This window comes from Triturus cristatus, chromosome 1_2 (genome assembly GCF_964204655.1).
Source record: "Triturus cristatus chromosome 1_2, aTriCri1.1, whole genome shotgun sequence".
In the NCBI taxonomy this organism is placed as follows: Eukaryota; Metazoa; Chordata; class Amphibia; order Caudata; family Salamandridae; genus Triturus; species Triturus cristatus.
The window spans coordinates 703,617,213-703,633,832 of NC_140580.1; the positions used below are offsets into that span (position 1 = coordinate 703,617,213).

A 16,620-nucleotide genomic window follows, 5' to 3' on the forward strand; every position below is an offset into this window, starting at 1 on the left:
GGCTCGAGCCCGAGCCGCCGGAAGGCTTATTAGGCTTCTTCACCGGGCCTGAAGGTGGGGTGTTCGAAGCAGTTCTTTAGCCCACTCTGCCACCCCAGTTCAGACATGGCAGTTCGGGCTGGACTGTTCTCATGAGGCACAGGGTCAGACTGATTTGCATATGGCCATGTCTGAACTGGGGTGGCACAGTGGGCTAAAGAACGGTGATGGATTAAACCCAGATCAGTTGACTGGGGGTGAGTGCTTGCAATGTTCAACACTCCGTCCATCATTTCCTTTGGTTTTTGCTTTGTTCGCCATAAGTTGGCAAGGTATGCTCAGACGTGAGTCCCTTGCTCACTTTGCCACTGGATTCAAGCAAGCCTGGCTGAAGACGGCTGAAATGCCAGAAACCGGTCCTAGGAAGCTTGTTTCCAGTCCAGGGAAGACATGGCTTGGCAGTTCGGGCTGGACTGTTCTCATGAGGCACAGGGTCAGACTGATTTGCATATGGCCATGTCTGAACTGGGGTGGCAGAGTGGGCTAAAGAACGGTGATGGATTAAACCCAGATCAGTTGACTGGGGGTGAGTGCTTGCAATGTTCAACACTCCGTCCATCATTTCCTTTGGTTTTTGCTTTGTTCGCCATAAGTTGGCAGGGTATGCTCAGACGTGAGTCCCTTGCTCACTTTGCCACTGGATTCAAGCAAGCCTGGCTGAAGACGGCTGAAATGCCAGAAACCGGTCCTAGGAAGCTTGTTTCCAGTCCAGGGAAGACATGGCTTGGCAGTTCGGGCTGGACTGTTCTCATGAGGCACAGGGTCAGACTGATTTGCATATGGCCATGTCTGAACTGGGGTGGCAGAGTGGGCTAAAGAACGGTGATAGATTAAACCCAGATCAGTTGACTGGGGGTGAGTGCTTGCAATGTTCAACACTCCGTCCATCATTTCCTTTGGTTTTTGCTTTGTTCGCCATAAGTTGGCAGGGTATGCTCAGACGTGAGTCCCTTGCTCACTTTGCCACTGGATTCAAGCAAGCCTGGCTGAAGACGGCTGAAATGCCAGAAACCGGTCCTAGGAAGCTTGTTTCCAGTCCAGGGAAGACATGGCTTGGCAGTTCGGGCTGGACTGTTCTCATGAGGCACAGGGTCAGACTGATTTGCATATGGCCATGTCTGAACTGGGGAGGCAGAGTGGGCTAAAGAACGGTGATGGATTAAACCCAGATCAGTTGACTGGGGGTGAGTGCTTGCAATGTTCAACACTCCGTCCATCATTTCCTTTGGTTTTAACATGTGAGTAATGCCTTTAAGAAAACGCGAACCAACAGGGGACTTGAAAAGAGAAGGCTGATCAGGAAGCCGCAAGAAAGCAGAACGATAACCTTTCAAGGTGCCAAGAGCAGAGCCCTGCTGGGCCAAAGAAAGAAGAAAGAGTAGAACATCAGAAAGAGGGGCGGAAAGGGGATCCACAGCCTTTGCTGTGCACCGTGCCACAAATTTGTTCCACCAGCAGGCGTATACCGATTTTGTGGAGGGACGCCTGGCTGCCAGAATGACGTCACAGACTTCAGGAGGTAAGTCAAATGGCATCAACTGTCGCCGCTCAATCTCCACGTATGGAGGTGGAGACTGGACAGGTTCGGGTGGAGGACCGTCCCCTGCTGCTGCGACAGAAGGTCCTCCTGAAGAGGCAGTCGTACCGGAGGATCGATTGACATACTGAGTAGCTCGGGATACCAGTACCTTCATGCCCAATCCGGAGCCACCAAGATGACTTGGGCCCGGTCGCACCGGATCTTCTTCAGCACTCTGGGCAGAAGTGGTATAGGCGGAAAGGCGTACAACAGACCGCAACTCCACTCGCGACGAAAAGCGTCTCTGAGCGAGTGCCGCCTTGGAAATTCCAACGCGCAAAACTGCTGACATTGCACGTTCTCTACGGTGGCGAATAGATCTAACCAAGGCTCTCCCCACTGCAGAAAGAGACTTTGCGCCACGTCCGAGTTCAGACGCCATTCGTGATCCATCATGCACGGGCGGCTGAGTTCGTCTGCTCTGGCGTTCAGAGAGCCTGCCAGATGTTGAACCACCAGGATGATGCCCTGGTGTTCCAGCCATGTCCAGAGGCGCAGAGCCTCCTGAAAAAGGGTCCACGACCCCACCCCGCCCTGTTTGTTGCAGTACCACATGGTGGTGGTGTGGTCCGTGAATACCTGCACAACACTTCCCCGGCCAGAGGGAAGGAAGGCTTTCAGTGCAAGTCGGATGGCTCTCAGCTCCAACAAGTTGATATGGAGTTGAGACTCCGCCAGAGACCAGAGGCCTCTGATCTCCGCCTCTCCCATATGGCCCCCCATCCCAGGAGGGACGCATCCGTCACTACTACGTGCTCCGGTTGGGGTAGGGAGAGGCATCTGCCCCTGACCCAATCGCGGTCCGTGAGCCACCACTGCAACTGTTTCGCAGTGCCCTCCGAGATCAAGACATCTGATCTGATGCTGGCCCACTGAAACTTCAGGTCCCACTGCAGAGCCCGCATTCGCCACCTGGCGTAATGCACCAACAGGATGCAGGAGGCCATCAGCCCCAGAACCAACCTGACCGAAACCCAGGATAGAGGCCGAAAGATGGGAATTTGAGCCTGAATATCCCGGACCCGCTGTTCCGAAGGATAGACCCGGAACTGCGCCGAATCGAGAACCGCTCCGATGAAGAGGAGCTTCTGGGAGGGTCTCAGGTGCGACTTCAGCACATTGATGGAGAACCCCAGAAAATGCAAGAGGTCGGCCGTAGTCTGGAGGTGGGAGACGACTTGCTGGGGCGAGCCCGCCTTCAACAGCCAGTCGTCGAGATAGGGGAAGACTGGAACCCCCGATCTGCGCAGATGAGCTGCGACCACCGCCATCACTTTCGTGAACACCCGAGGGGCACTGGTGAGGCAGAAGGGGAATACGATGAACTTAAAGTGCTCCTGACCCACCGTGAACCGCAGGAAACGCCGGTGGGCCGGCAGGACGGGGATGTGAAAATAGGCGAACTGCAAGTCCAACGCTACCATCCAGTCTCCAGGGTCGAGGGCAGCCAGAACCTGAGCTAGGGTAAGCATTTTGAACCTCTCCCTCCGGAGGAAGGCGTTGATGCTCCTGAGGGCAATATAGGGCGTAGGCCCCCTTTGCCCTTCTTAGGAACCAGAAAGTAGTGGGAATAGCAACAACGACCTACTTCTCGACCAGGAACGCGCTCGACGGCCTCTTTGGCCAAGTGGGCCGTAACTTCCTCCCGCAGAAGATTCAAGTGATCCTCCGACATACGGTGGCACTGCGGTGGCATGGTTGAAGGGGTCGTCTCGAAGGGGAGGGAGTAGCCCCTTCGGACGATTTGCAGCACCCACCTGTCCTATGTGATAGATCGCCAGTGGAGCAGGTGATGGCGAACTCTGCCGCCCACTGGCGTGGAATGGGCCTGAAAGCTCGGACTAGGAGGGCTTTGATGCAGATGCTGCCGGGGTGGATGTGGACCGACCGGCACGTTGTCCTCCAGTACCGCCTCGGCGGAACCACGTCCACGACCGCGTGCAGATTGGTTCTGCGGCCGGTGGCTAGGCGGACGTGAGGAGGTGACCCTTCCTTGGCCACGAAAGGGGCGAAAGGCGGAAGTTTGCGGCCGCGGGGCCAAGAGACCCAAGGACTTGGCCGTAGCCCGGGAGTCCTTTAAACGAGCCAGCGCACTATCCGCCTTCTCACCAAAAAGGCGAGTGCATGTAAGGGCATATCCATGAGGGTACTCTGAACTGTGGAGGGCTTGGACCAAGTGCCCTGCAGAACGTCTACGAGGGCCTCATTGAACTGCAGCAGAGGCTCTGTGGAGCTTGCTGACGGTTGCATCACCTCTGTGAGGATGTTAGTCCTCACGGCCACAGCAGGCAACTCGAGCCGCAGGGCTTCGGCCGCCTTGCGCAGCACCACTGAGAAAGCTGCACCTTCCTCCGAGGCCACAGTCGGAGGAGAGATGAAACCAGCGTCCAGGGAGGTGTCCAGACCACTGGCATCCCCCAGTTCATCTGCCCAGTCCTGTGAAAGTTAGGCCTGTCTGGCCATAGGGTCCTCAGACCCCTCCCAGTCGCCCCCGTCATCCGATTCCTGATAAACAGGAGTAATGATCGGAGCCGGGCGGTAGATGAAACGCTCATCCATCGGCGTCGGAAGCGGCGTCGAGCGGCGCCGCGCCGGCGTCGGGCCCGGACCTGGGCTAAACCGGGGAACGGCATCGTTCGGAGACGGCGCCGGAAGCGGAACCGGTGTCGGCGCCGGCGGAGGAGGCGTCGTGAGGTCGACCGGCGCCGGCAGAGATCCAGGCCCCCTCGGGGACCTGCGGCGTCGGGACCGAAGTCGTCGACGGCGCCGGGGCCGGATCCGCCGGCGCGCGAGGTCGCCCAGTCGAGCCCGCGGGGCCCGAAGGCGCGCCGGCAGGCATTGACGGCAGAGCCAGACCCTCATGGCCGAGAGGAAAGCACTGACCTCCGCCGGAGTCGCGTCAGTCTCAGGGACAGGCGGGTATAGGGACGGATGCGGCTCCTGCAGCTCCGACGGAGCCACGAGGGTGGGACCACCCTGACCCTCGGCCGAGTCGCGCGACCAGCGAGGAGAGTCCGAAGAGCGGTGTCGCGTCTTGGACTTCTTTGATCGCTTGGACTTACCCGAAGGCTTCGAGCCCGACGAGCGATGATGGTGGCTGCGGCTCCGCGACCGGTCTTTGGACCTCCTCCTGGACCGGGACCGTGAGCGGCGCGGAGCCGAAGCTCGAGAAGCTTACGGGACCGCTCCCGCCTAGCCTTCGAGGTCAAGGCCTGACAATCGACGCACGACTCCGCGTCATGGTCAGCCCCCAGGCAGTAAAGGCACCGGCGATGGTGGTCCGTCACCGACATCAGTCGATGACAGGAGTCACAGGCTTTAAAACCCAGACATCCTACCGGCACCAGAGTCCAGTCGACAGAAGACCAAAAAGAGTCAAAAAAAGTTTTGTCAAAAAGTGACTATGGGGTAAGCGCTTCCCGGATCGGCGCTGTCTGGCGCGGAAAAAAGAAATGACGTCAGCGCGCGAGGGCGGCGTCTAAGTACTCCGACGACGTCATTCCGGCGCACGACGCCAACGACGGACGCGGTGCCGCAGACGACGCCTAACGACGCGCAAGGGGTATTGCTACAAAAATCATTCCGGATCCAGCCTGCCGCCTGGGGATTTTCTAAGGTGAGGAATCTAACTAACGTGTTTCTTTCAGATACATGCTTTACACTGTCCTATGATACTGCCTTACTGCTTGACCAAGCTACCACTTTAGAAAGTACGGTTATATCTAACTTTAGCCTCTGCCAAATCTCTGGGGACTGTGGACTCTGTGCACACTGAACCTTACTTTGGTGCAGTATATACAGAGCCACTTTCTTACAGTAGGAAGGAGTAAATTATCAGCCTTCTTGTCATCATCAGCATAATGTGGAATGGTTTAAAGACCTGGGATTGTGTCTGAATCCAACCCAAATAATAACTGTGTCCGGGACAGATCTGGAACTAGTACCTCCTTAGCCAAGAATGGCATGGCCAAGGGTGCAGGTGTTGAAGTATGGGCTCGGGCCTGGAGGGGGACCAACAGGGTCAGTCTGACCGCTAATGTAGACCCTTCCAAAGGTACTTCAGAGGGAGAGCGACTACAGCATGGCCTCTTTTGAGACCTTAACCTGCTACAGAATCAATGACTACCCGGAAAACAGAGGAGCATCAGGGCCAGTTTAGGAATAGCTCTAAGTGAGACAACTGGAGCATTATTGGGGCCTCTGAGCGGTGACTGCTTGACTTTTCCTTGGAGTGAGAGTGGCAGTAAAGAGACACATCACATTGATTTTACATTAATGACAAGAGTAGCCTTTTAACTTTGTCTGCGAATTACCCGAGGACAGTGATTTAGAGCACGGAGCAAGCCAGAGAATCGGAGCGTCACTTGTCTAATTTCTCGTACTCAATAACATAAAAATTTGCCTCACACTTACTGATGGCTTTCATGTGCATCAGGAAGCATTTGTTACAGGATTGTGAGTCATGCAACGACCCTGAAAGTCACAGACAGATGTCATGAGCGTCTGTGACCAACAACTGTTACCTTCAATCACAACACAGCTTGAAGCCCATAGTCCCTGGGGTAAACCTTCCCTTAGCATACAGTCTATAAACACATTTTGCGGTCATAAGACATTGACCAAATTTGGGGTATAGCGCTCCCAATCTGCAAAGGGTACATAAAGGTACTTGCATTGGGGTGGTGTCTATTTATGACTGAGTGCTTTCACTTCTGGAGGTGGGGCAATGCTGCTGTGGAGTCCGATGGCACCATCTGACGGCCTGTGAGAAAAATTACTTGAAATGTTCTGATCAAGTCGGGTGCCTGGGGGATTCATCTGGTGCTGAATCTGTGGTTATAATTTGAAAATCTGAATTTCAGCTCCTGATATGCCACATCTTTAACTATGGTCCACTTCCCTCACATTCAGACTCCCGCCACCAGCTACCAACCAATGCCCAAGGGGCACACAACTAGACTGGCCACATCTTCCAAAATAACCCTTGCATGCTTTGGGTATGAAACAATTACTCCCTTCTTCTGTGATCAAACTCCTCCCAGGACCCCTGAAATGTGCCATTATAAGGCATCTGTCTTCAGGAAGCCACAGGCTGGCCCCAAAGTCCTGTGTAACTGATGGCCCAATCTCAAAATTATCATCCCGTAGCGATTTCTCTAAAAAGAGTCAGAGAGACAGCTTAAAGAGAAAAAGAAACATGCACTGCGTGAAAATCTAAAAGAAATAGAGAACTTGGCCCTCAATTTCTTAAAAGATGTCTTCGCATTCTGATCAAACTGGTCACAACATACTGCTGGAAAGTGGACTGGAATTAATAGACCTTCACAGGAACAGATCCAGCTATCCTCTTCAAGAAATGCCAGCAAACACAAAAATGGTCAGTGGAATTGTCATCCACCAAGGCATTAAGCAGAGTGCCTGAAGCATCAGTCATACCCTGCTTGCTCTTCAAAATATACCTCACTGAGCAATATCAGGGAAACCTTCAAATGCACATTGACAATACTCAAATCTATTTCCAACAGGGCAATATGTCACCAAAGAAGGTGAACATGGCATCATGCCTGGACCAGATATACCACTGGATAAAGGAGAGTTTTCCATATGTGATCAGACGGATGCAAGACAGTCCACATAATGGGGAAGGGGCGACAGAAAGCACAGCTTTGCATTTTAAATGGCCTTCTAGTCTAAATGCATCAGCAGCAATGCCACTGAAAAAGGGCATCTGGGAGTTCGTTTTAGGATGCTGAACTTATCACTCTCCATGTGAACATAGTGGTCAAGGCAATACACCTACAAATCCTACTTCCCAGAAAAACGATTCCACTGCTACATCGGGGCCGACAGGGTGGAACTAAGAAGAGCTTAGGTGAGAGTTTGACTGGAATACTGCAACATTTTTTGCACTGAACTCCCAAAAAGGCTAACTAGTATAACGTATTATGTGTAGTATATAATACCTACTGGATCAAAGGTTCAAGATACCGACAAAATCTCACTCCCAGGTACAAACCAAACAGAACTCTGACCTTTATTTCTGCAAATATAGTTACCCACAGACTACTAAAATCAAATCAAATCAAACACACTGGTAGGACTCAGAGTCCTAAACTGTAGAATACATTGACTACCAGCCTGAAATCACTGCAACAACAAGCAGTTCCAGAAGGGCTGAAAAAAAAGAACTCTTTCTGCTTGCTTTTAAACAGTCTTATCATAACCAGAAGATAGCAGCTAATAATTTGGATTAGATTCAAACTGAGACAACCTGTCCTGAAATTGGAAATGATAAAGGCAAAATGTTACCTCTGTCTGAGCCAATGGCAGATCTCTGGTAGCGTGGCGTCAGTGGGATTTTGATCCGTTCTGTCCGGTACTGCAAGTTGCTTGAAGAACCTATTTAAAAACATGACATGGACAAATATTGTAATAGAAATTATCAAAAGAAACATGAAATCTGAAAAACAGGGTGCCAAAAGAAAACTCAGGCAAATGTACAGTATGTTGCAGAAGTTGAGATGGCCAATCAGTGGGTTGCCTCATATATAAAAAGAAAAACAGATTCACAGTAGAAGTAACAGCAAAACCGTCTTCAATAATGTCCTAGAACATGGTATAAAAGCTTTCTCCTCCAGTGCTTAACATCCGCTTAGCACAAAAACATCAGAGTCAAAATGTGAAATGTGGAAAATGAGCAATTTAGGTAAGTGGAATTAGTAAAGCACTAAGAGGTGGCAGATGCATTTCAAAAGGAAAGAAGAGTTGGGAAATTGGGTGAAATTTTTATTAATGAATAAGGGAAGACAATCATTCATAAGAATGGACAATACAAAGCAATAAGCTTTCAAACACAATTACCGAGGCGGGCACTGGAAGGTAGTGAATTTGAATTATGTGATGCTCTTGTCCTTGGGGGCTCTGAAAAATCTTTATGGCTGAGATCCAAACTTAGCCGGCCTTGATGCTGAACACTAAATAAAAAACAGGACATCCAAATTAGACAAAAGAAACCTCTACTTTATTTCTAACAATAAACCAAATCTAGGCAGATGATACATGCACTGTTTTAACTGCATATAACAATAATTCTTTCAATCTCTAGTTGAAGATTGTAGGAAAGTGCCCCTATTTGGCATGGTCACCCCACTTTTTGCCACTTGTACTGATGTTTTTTCGACTGATGTGCACTGGGTCCCTGCTAACCAGGCCCAGTGCTAGTGTTCCTTCCCTAAAACAAGGTAAAGGAATATGCTACTTACCAGCATGCATCTGTTCTTGGCATGTAGATCTGCAGATCTATACACTGTGCATAGCTCGCCATCTGGTGTTGGGCCCGGATGTTTGCAGTTTGTTTTTCCTCTTGGAAAGTCTTTGGAAGTCACGAGGTTGGTGACTCCTCCTTTGGTTCGTATTGCGCATGGGCTTCGGCTCCATCCTCAGATTGTTTTTCGCCAGCAGGGAAAGATGGAGCGTAGTGATAACAGTAAAGAAACCCATGTGTGTTGTATCTAAATAAGATAGACTGGAACGGATACAGGTAGCCGGGAAGGCGGGTGGGCGTGTATAGATCTGCAGCTCTACATGCCAAGAACAGATGCATACTGGTAAGTAACATATTCCGTTCGAGGCATATGAGCTGCAGATTATACACTGTGCATAGACTATATAGCAGTACCCAACCCTAGCGGCGACCACCGGCATCTGTTGCAGTTGTTTGGAACAGTGTTTTTAGTACAGCCTGGCCCACACTAGCTTGTTGCTTGGTTTGCACATCTACACAGTAATGTTTTATGAAAGTGTGCGGTGTTGACCATGTCGCTGCTTTGCAGATGTCATCCAGCGGTATGTTTCCTAGAAAAGCCATAGAAGTCCCTATCTTCCTTGTAGAGTGGGCTTTAGGGGGAACAGATAGCGTTTGTTTTGCTTTGTGGTAGCAAATCTGTATGCATTTTACAATCCACCTAGCTATCCCTGCTTTAGAAATAGGGTTGCCTTATTGTGGTGGAGAGAAAGAAACAAATAGCTGTTTGGTTTTTCTGAAAGGTTGTGTTCTTTGGATGTAGTAAAGTAAAGCCCTTTTAACATCCAGTGTGTGTAAAGCCCTTTCCGCAACGGTTTGAGGTTGTGAGAAAAAGACTGGTAATTCTACCGACTGGTTTAGATGGAAGGGAGAAATGACTTTGGATAGAAATTTTGGGTTGGCTTGGAGTACCACCTTGTTATGATGCATTTGAAGAAAAGGTTCCTGTATGGTGAGTGCTTGTATTTCACTAACCCTTCTAAGGGAAGTGATGGCCACTAGGAATGCTGTTTTCCATGTGAGAAATTGCAGCTCACATTTATGTAATAGTTCGAAAGCGGGTCCCATTAGCCTTGTGAGAATTATATTCAAGTTCCAGACAGGTGAGGGTGGTACTCTGGGTGGAATAACTCTTTTGAGGCCTTCCATATAGGCTTTAATGGCAGGCACCCTGAAAAGTGATAGGTGCTGCCTGTTCTGTAAGTAAGCAGCAATCACGGAGAGGTGTAACCGAATGGATGTATATGCTAGGTTACACCATTGGAGATGGAGCAAGTAACATATAATGTGCTGTATGGACACATTTAGAGGATCGATTGTGTTGTTGTGGCAGTAAACAACAAATCTTTTCCACTTTGCAGCATAGCATGCCCTAGTAGTAGGGCGTCTAGCTTCCCTGATAATATTCATGCAATCAGGGGGAAGGTTAAGGTATCCGAATTCTAGGACCTCAGGAGCCAGATCGCAAGGTTGAGCTGAGCTGGGTCCGGGTGCCTGATCTCTCCATGGTTCTGGGTTAGGAGGCATGGTGAGAGGTGTAGCTTTGGGTGTGGTACTACTGAGAGTTCCAGCAGTGTGGTTGTAGGAGAGTAGGGTCTGCAATCCTATGATCACCCAGATTTTTTGCTTTTGCTTCATTGGTTTACGACTTTCTCCGGCCGTGGGCCTGCCAATCAGACCCACAGCCTAGCTGTTCTCTCTCGAAATTAACACACATGTACATTAGGTGCATCCACTAATTGGAACTGGGCCGCCTTGTCAGTCCCTGTCTCAGCATACCACAGGTATCCAGGGCATCGGTGTACCCAGGGCCTACCAGGGGCTGAAGCATGTATTATGCCACCCCTGGAATGGCCGCCCAAATCTGACACAACTGGCTGCACGACAGCTGGGGCCACGTGGTGTAATCACCCGTTGCTGTAGGTGTAGTATTCCTACACCTAAACCCTAAAATGGACACATGGATTCCTATCAGTCACTCCTATAGCAGGCCTTATCAATCCTGAAGGCAGAGTGCAGGGAATCATGTGGGACGGTGCTCTGGCGCGAGCTGAGCCCGTCGACGGCTTGCGGAACCAAGTCCTAATAGCCGTTCCATGGTGACGCGGGCCAACTACTTGTAATGCATTATAATCCTTGCGGTTATTTGCTAACTTTGGCATCGCATCACCTACACATGTCGAGTAAGGTGTCATACGAATGGGAATACGAACCCCTCGCCAGTCCTGGCGACGGGGTTAGCATTCCCCCCTTTTAGAGGGACACGACATGGAAGTAACCTTGAACCCCGGTTAAAGTTGACTCAAGCCTCAGCATCACAAAATGGATGCTGCCACCAGACACAAGTCTGACCTCCTGCTGCTGGGGGACCTTCCAGCAAGGGGAGCTTGGACAAAGGGTTTCCTGTCGAGGGCGGTGTTAGCACCATCCCCGACAGGGTTTGTGTATCCCAGGTAGGCAGGGCTGAAAGGAAGGTGATTGCAAGTGGCACCCCGGTGCTCGCTGTGCATAGCCCGGCTCAAACCAGTTTCGGGGGCACACCAGCCCCTGAGCTGGCGCGAAGCCGGACAAAGGATAGGGGTGTAACCACCCCCCTCCTGGCTCCACCCATAGGTAGAACCTAGTCACGGGCCAGCCCCTTTTCTTAGAATAAAGGTAGGAGCGAGTCCCCTTCCCAAATTGGATAATCAGATAATCGGATAACTCCGAATCACGAACCACTTTCCACGAAAGGAACTCTTGACTATTTCTGAAGACTCTCCCTTGTGGCTAAGGAGTAGCCACCCTGCACCAGCAGGCACCATCTAAGCGCTTGCGGTTTGCTGTACGTCTCCTACGGATCAAGACTGCCCAGCTCGACGAGACCCGAGTTCCCTGCCATCTCTGACCTTTTACCTACCTCATCAGCCCAGCTGAGAGTCGTAGGTGTGACGAGACCTGCGGGACCGGCTATCTTCAGAACCTGCACGACGCTTATCTAGCACGCCCATCGAGGGACCCTCGAGTGAGTGCACCTAGGGTTTGAGAAGCCCTAAACCCTGAGCAGCTCCAGCATCGAAGTCTGTCTCCCCAGCATCCACGAGATCTGCGTGGGGGCCCTTCCGCTTCTTGCTGTTCCCAGCGTTGTCCGACCACTTGCCGACCGGCTTGTGGCCCTCTTCACGACGCTCCAAGATTATTTGCATCACCGGTCTGGTTGCTCCAGACTGGCTCTTGCTCCCCTTCAACAGAGGAGTACCACGGACCCTCCTGGTCCACTCCCGACGCCATCTTGACTCCCCCGCTTGGGTTGCCACTGCCAAGATCCGCTGCCCCTTCCTGGGCCCAGCATCATCGACAGCAGACACCTTCGTGGGACAGCTCGCCCTCCATCCTGGTCGCCGCCGCGCCTCCTGGTCCGAGGAACAGCCGAGTCCGACGTCACCCACTCACCTGGTCGAGGTGACTTCAGCCGGTACCCCCCTGGTACCCACACGATCGCTGGCTAGCGGTTGAGAACTGAGTCCCCTCTGCTTTCAGGTTTCCTTCATCACCGATCCAGGCTTGGATCGCTCTGAACATCGTCACTGGTCGCCTGCCAGCAACTTCTTCTTTCAGGCTCCTGAGACTACACGAGGACTCCCGACATCTTGCCGAACTTCACGCAGCCGCAGCCTCCGGGCTAGGTAACTCGAGCATCTCGGTGCTCCATCGCAGGTTCGCTCTACAAGTGTCCAGTTCCTTTTTCGTTTAGTCCCACTGATCGGAACACTCCGGAATCAGTACCTCCAGACTCTAACCATTCGCATTTCACTGTTAGTGTAGATGGTTTCTCGTGCCCCTCGGGCATTTGTGTAAATTGTGCAACTGAAGTATTTTCCTAAGAGTTTTGTAGTGTGCTTAGCTCCCTGACTCATAAAGAGCCAGGGTAGTCTTGTTATAAATAAATATCCTTTTATTTTCATAACAACTTGTGTGGTGTCCTTTCACTTGGTGTTCAAGGGGTATATGTGATGGTAAACAGCTGGCTTAACACGCCCTCTAGAGTTTAGCCTAAGACTGCTCGTATCCACGCTACTAGGATAGCTGGTCTATACGGTTGACTTACAACCAATCATCAATAAGGGTCGTTTGGAATGATACACAGTGATCACTAGAATAGTGAGCACTACATATCAGGCCAACTTCTCACATTGGTGAGCAGCGGTTGGGATTTGAGCTTGCTGTTGTTTTACCACACACGTATCCTAAGAATATCGCAGTGAAAGATCACATAAGTACCCAGGTACATATAACTTAACTTAGAATACTCCGAGTTCTACTGAACCGGCTGTTGTAGTGTAACAGGGCTTAGCACACCCTGACTACAACTCTTAGCAAGAGATCAGTAGGTAAACCCATAGTGTAGGTAGGTGCAACACTTACACCTCACTAGAAAAGCATGTCGGTCCACGGAGAGTCTGCAGGGACTCCCTTAGTGGTCAGTGACCCTCCACAGGTCGTGTCACGATATGCAACTCTTAGCTTCAAGGAGATGAGACAACTGTGTGCCTCCAGGAAGCTAAACCAGGGTTCTAACCCTACCATCGCAATACTGATAGGTCTCTTAGAGGCGTACGATGCTAGGAGGTCCTCTAACCCAGGTCCCCCCAGTGCAGATGGGAACATGCCTCCCTTAGAGGGAACCCTCGGTGACCCCGACCTCGACCTCCACACAGAGGAGGAGGACGAGTTATCGGGAGACGAGGCAGACAAAGGTCCAGTGGTAGTCGGCAGGCTTACAAGGACCAACTTAAGCAGGCATGAGAATGGAACTGGGGAAGCCCCGGGCCCACGCTCAAGCAGGCTTAACCTTGGGAACGGACGAGCTAGGTCTCTCTCCAGAGGCTCTGGCAGATCGGTTCATACACATGTCTCTCAGGCACCTTCTCAGAGAGGAATGACTTCCCCTCAGAGGAGGGAGCATGAAGCGAAGATGCGGTAGGTCAATCTGAGGATCGAGCGGGAAGAACTTGCCCTCGCCAAAGAAAGACTTGCCTTGGCCCGAGAGCAGAAATTAAGTGGGTTAGATCCCACTGGTGGCAGCATTCTCAATAGAGAGAAAGACAGGGGTATAGACACTAGACACCTGAGTAAAATAGTGCCCCCCTTTAAACAAGGGGACGACATCCACAAGTGGATAACTGCCTTGGAGAGGGCCTGCACTGTCCAGTGCGTCCCCCCAAGTCAGTGGGCAGCTATACTGTGGCTTTCCTTTGAAGGTAAAGGAAGGGACAAGCTCCTCACTACAAGAGCTGAGGATGCTAACAACTACCAAGTCCTGAAGAACACACTGATTGATGGGTTCGGCTTAACCACGGAACAGTACCGGGTGCTGTTCCGGGACACCCAGAAAATTCAGTCTCAGGATTGGGCTGACTTTGTCGATTGTGCCACTAAGGCTTTGGAAGGCTGGTTGCTGGGTAGCAAGGTTACTGATTACACAGGATTGTACAATCTTATCATGCGAGAACAGATTTTAAACAACTGTCAGAACCAATTGGTGCATCAGCACCTTGTCGACTCGGATCTGACCTCTCCCCAAGAATTGGGAAAGAAGGCAGACAGATGGGTCAGAACAAGGGTCAAGCAGAACCAGAATCAGAACCAGGGTGGTCAGAAGAAAGCAGACCAAAAGGGTAACAAGAACGAACAAAATGACCAGAAGTCTTCGACAGGTCCCCAACAAACCAAAGAGGGTGGGGGTCAGGCTTCACAGAAGAAGAAGACTCAAGAAGGCCAGTCAAAAAGGTGGTGCCAATACTGTAAAAGTAAGACTCACTGGTTTAGTGAGTGCACCAAGAAAGGAGGGCAAACTCCTGCCACTGCAGCCCCTAAGGCACCTGCGCCCCCTAGTACAGTCAGCAGTGGTAGTGCGCCTCCCAAGGCATTAGTTGGGTAAACCTTGGGAACCGAGGGGAGTGACGACTTAGTCGGCACGCTCACTCAGGCCGTCCTTGTCTGTACAGGGGATATGGATATGTCCCCTGATGCCAGCCCCAATACTTTGGGCAAATACAGACAGACACCTTTGATAAATGGAAAAGTGGCTCAGGCCTACAGGGACTCGTGTGCCAGTGTCACCATGGTGACGCCTAACTTCGTGGACCCTGGACAGATCATGCTAGGTACCAGTTACCTAGTGACCAATGCCAGCAACGTCACTACCAATCACAGTATGGCAGTTGTTGATTTCTCCTGGGGAGGGGTAAGTGGCCCGAAAAAGGTTGTGGTTAGTTCAGACCTCCCCGTAGAATGTCTGTTGGGCAATGATTTGGAAACGTCACAATGGTCAGAAGTGGAGCAGAGGACTCACATGGAGATGTTAGGCTTGCCAGCACATGTCCTTGCTGTGACCAGGTCACAGGCCAAAAGATGCCCCACTGAACAGGTGCTGGATCCTGGAAGAACGGACCAGACACCTTCCAAGAAAAGGAGCAGTAAGGGTAAGGCTTCGCCTTCCCCCTTGCCCCAGGTCGTGGATCAAGTCTCCGAGGAGGCTGACCTTAAAGAACTGAGGGAAACTGAGCCGCAAGAGCTTGAACCTGGTCAGGTTGAGTTTCTGGGCTCAGGGGGACCCTCCAGGGAAGACCTGGGGAAGGCACAGTTAGACTGCCCCTCACTTGAACCCCTCAGACAGCAGGCCGCTGCTGAGGCTGCAGGGAACGCCACAGGTACCCACAAAGTGTACTGGGACGATGGACTCCTGTACTCCGAGGCAAGAGACCCCAAACCTGGTGCGACCAGGAGGCTGGTCATCCCCTTGTCTCTGAGAGGTTTCCTTCTCACCTTGGCCCACGAGATTCCCCTTGCAGGCCACTTAGGCCAGAATAAGACTTGGGACAGAATTGTTCCACACTTTCACTAGCCCCACATGTCCGAAGATTCGAAGGAGTTTTGCCGCTCCTGTGTCACTTGCCAAGCCAGTGGTAAGTCAGGTGGCACGACAAAGGCCCCCCTCATACCACTACCAGTGGTGGGGGTACCCTTTGAACGAGTGGGGATCGACATTGTCGGACCAATGGAACCCCAGACAGCATCAGGGCACAAGTTTATACTGGTGGTGGTGGACCACGCCACCAGGTATCCTGAAGCTATTCCCCTTAGGACCACTACAGCACCTGTGGTGGCACGGGCCCTACTTGGAGTGTTCTCCAGAGTGGGCTTCCCTAAGGAGGTCGTCTCAGACAGAGGTGCAAACTTCATGTCGGGATATCTGACTGCTATGTGGAAGGAATGTGGTGTCAACTACAAGTTCACCACACCCTATCACCCACAATGCAATGGGCTTGTTGAGAGATTCAACAGGACCCTAAGAGGGATGATTCACGGACTACCTGAAAAGCTTCGGCGGAGATGGGATGTCCTGATACCCTGCCTCTTGTTCGCCTACAGAGAGGTCCCGCAGAAGGGGGTTGGCTACAGCCCTTTTGAGCTTCTGTTCGGACATCCTGTAAGGGGACCCCTTTGTTTGGTAAAGGAAGGATGGGAGAGACCTCTCAGAAAGCCGGCATCAAACATTGTGGACTATGTGCTCGGTCTCCGCTCGCGGATGGCGGAGTACATGGAAAAGGCGTCTAAAAACCTGGAGGCGAGCCAAGAATTACAGAAAGCTTGGCACGACCAAAAGGCTGTCCTGACTGTGTACCAGCCTGGACAGAAGGTGTGGGTGCTGGAGCCA

At 51.5% G+C, this 16,620-nt stretch overlaps 1 protein-coding gene across 4 annotated transcripts in view; it reads right to left on the reverse strand.

The window, feature by feature from the left end:
• Window positions 1-16,620, reverse strand: part of DLG5 (discs large MAGUK scaffold protein 5) — a 1,132,805-nt gene that overhangs the window by 508,282 nt on the left and 607,903 nt on the right. For all 4 annotated transcript variants that reach the window (XM_085608570.1, XM_085608569.1, XM_085608568.1 and 1 more), the window contains 2 exons: window positions 8,480-8,592; window positions 7,928-8,017 (listed from right to left, as the gene is read on the reverse strand). In XM_085608570.1, coding sequence (XP_085464696.1) covers window positions 7,928-8,017; window positions 8,480-8,592 — 203 coding nt within the window. The remainder of the gene's footprint in view (window positions 1-7,927; window positions 8,018-8,479; window positions 8,593-16,620) is intronic.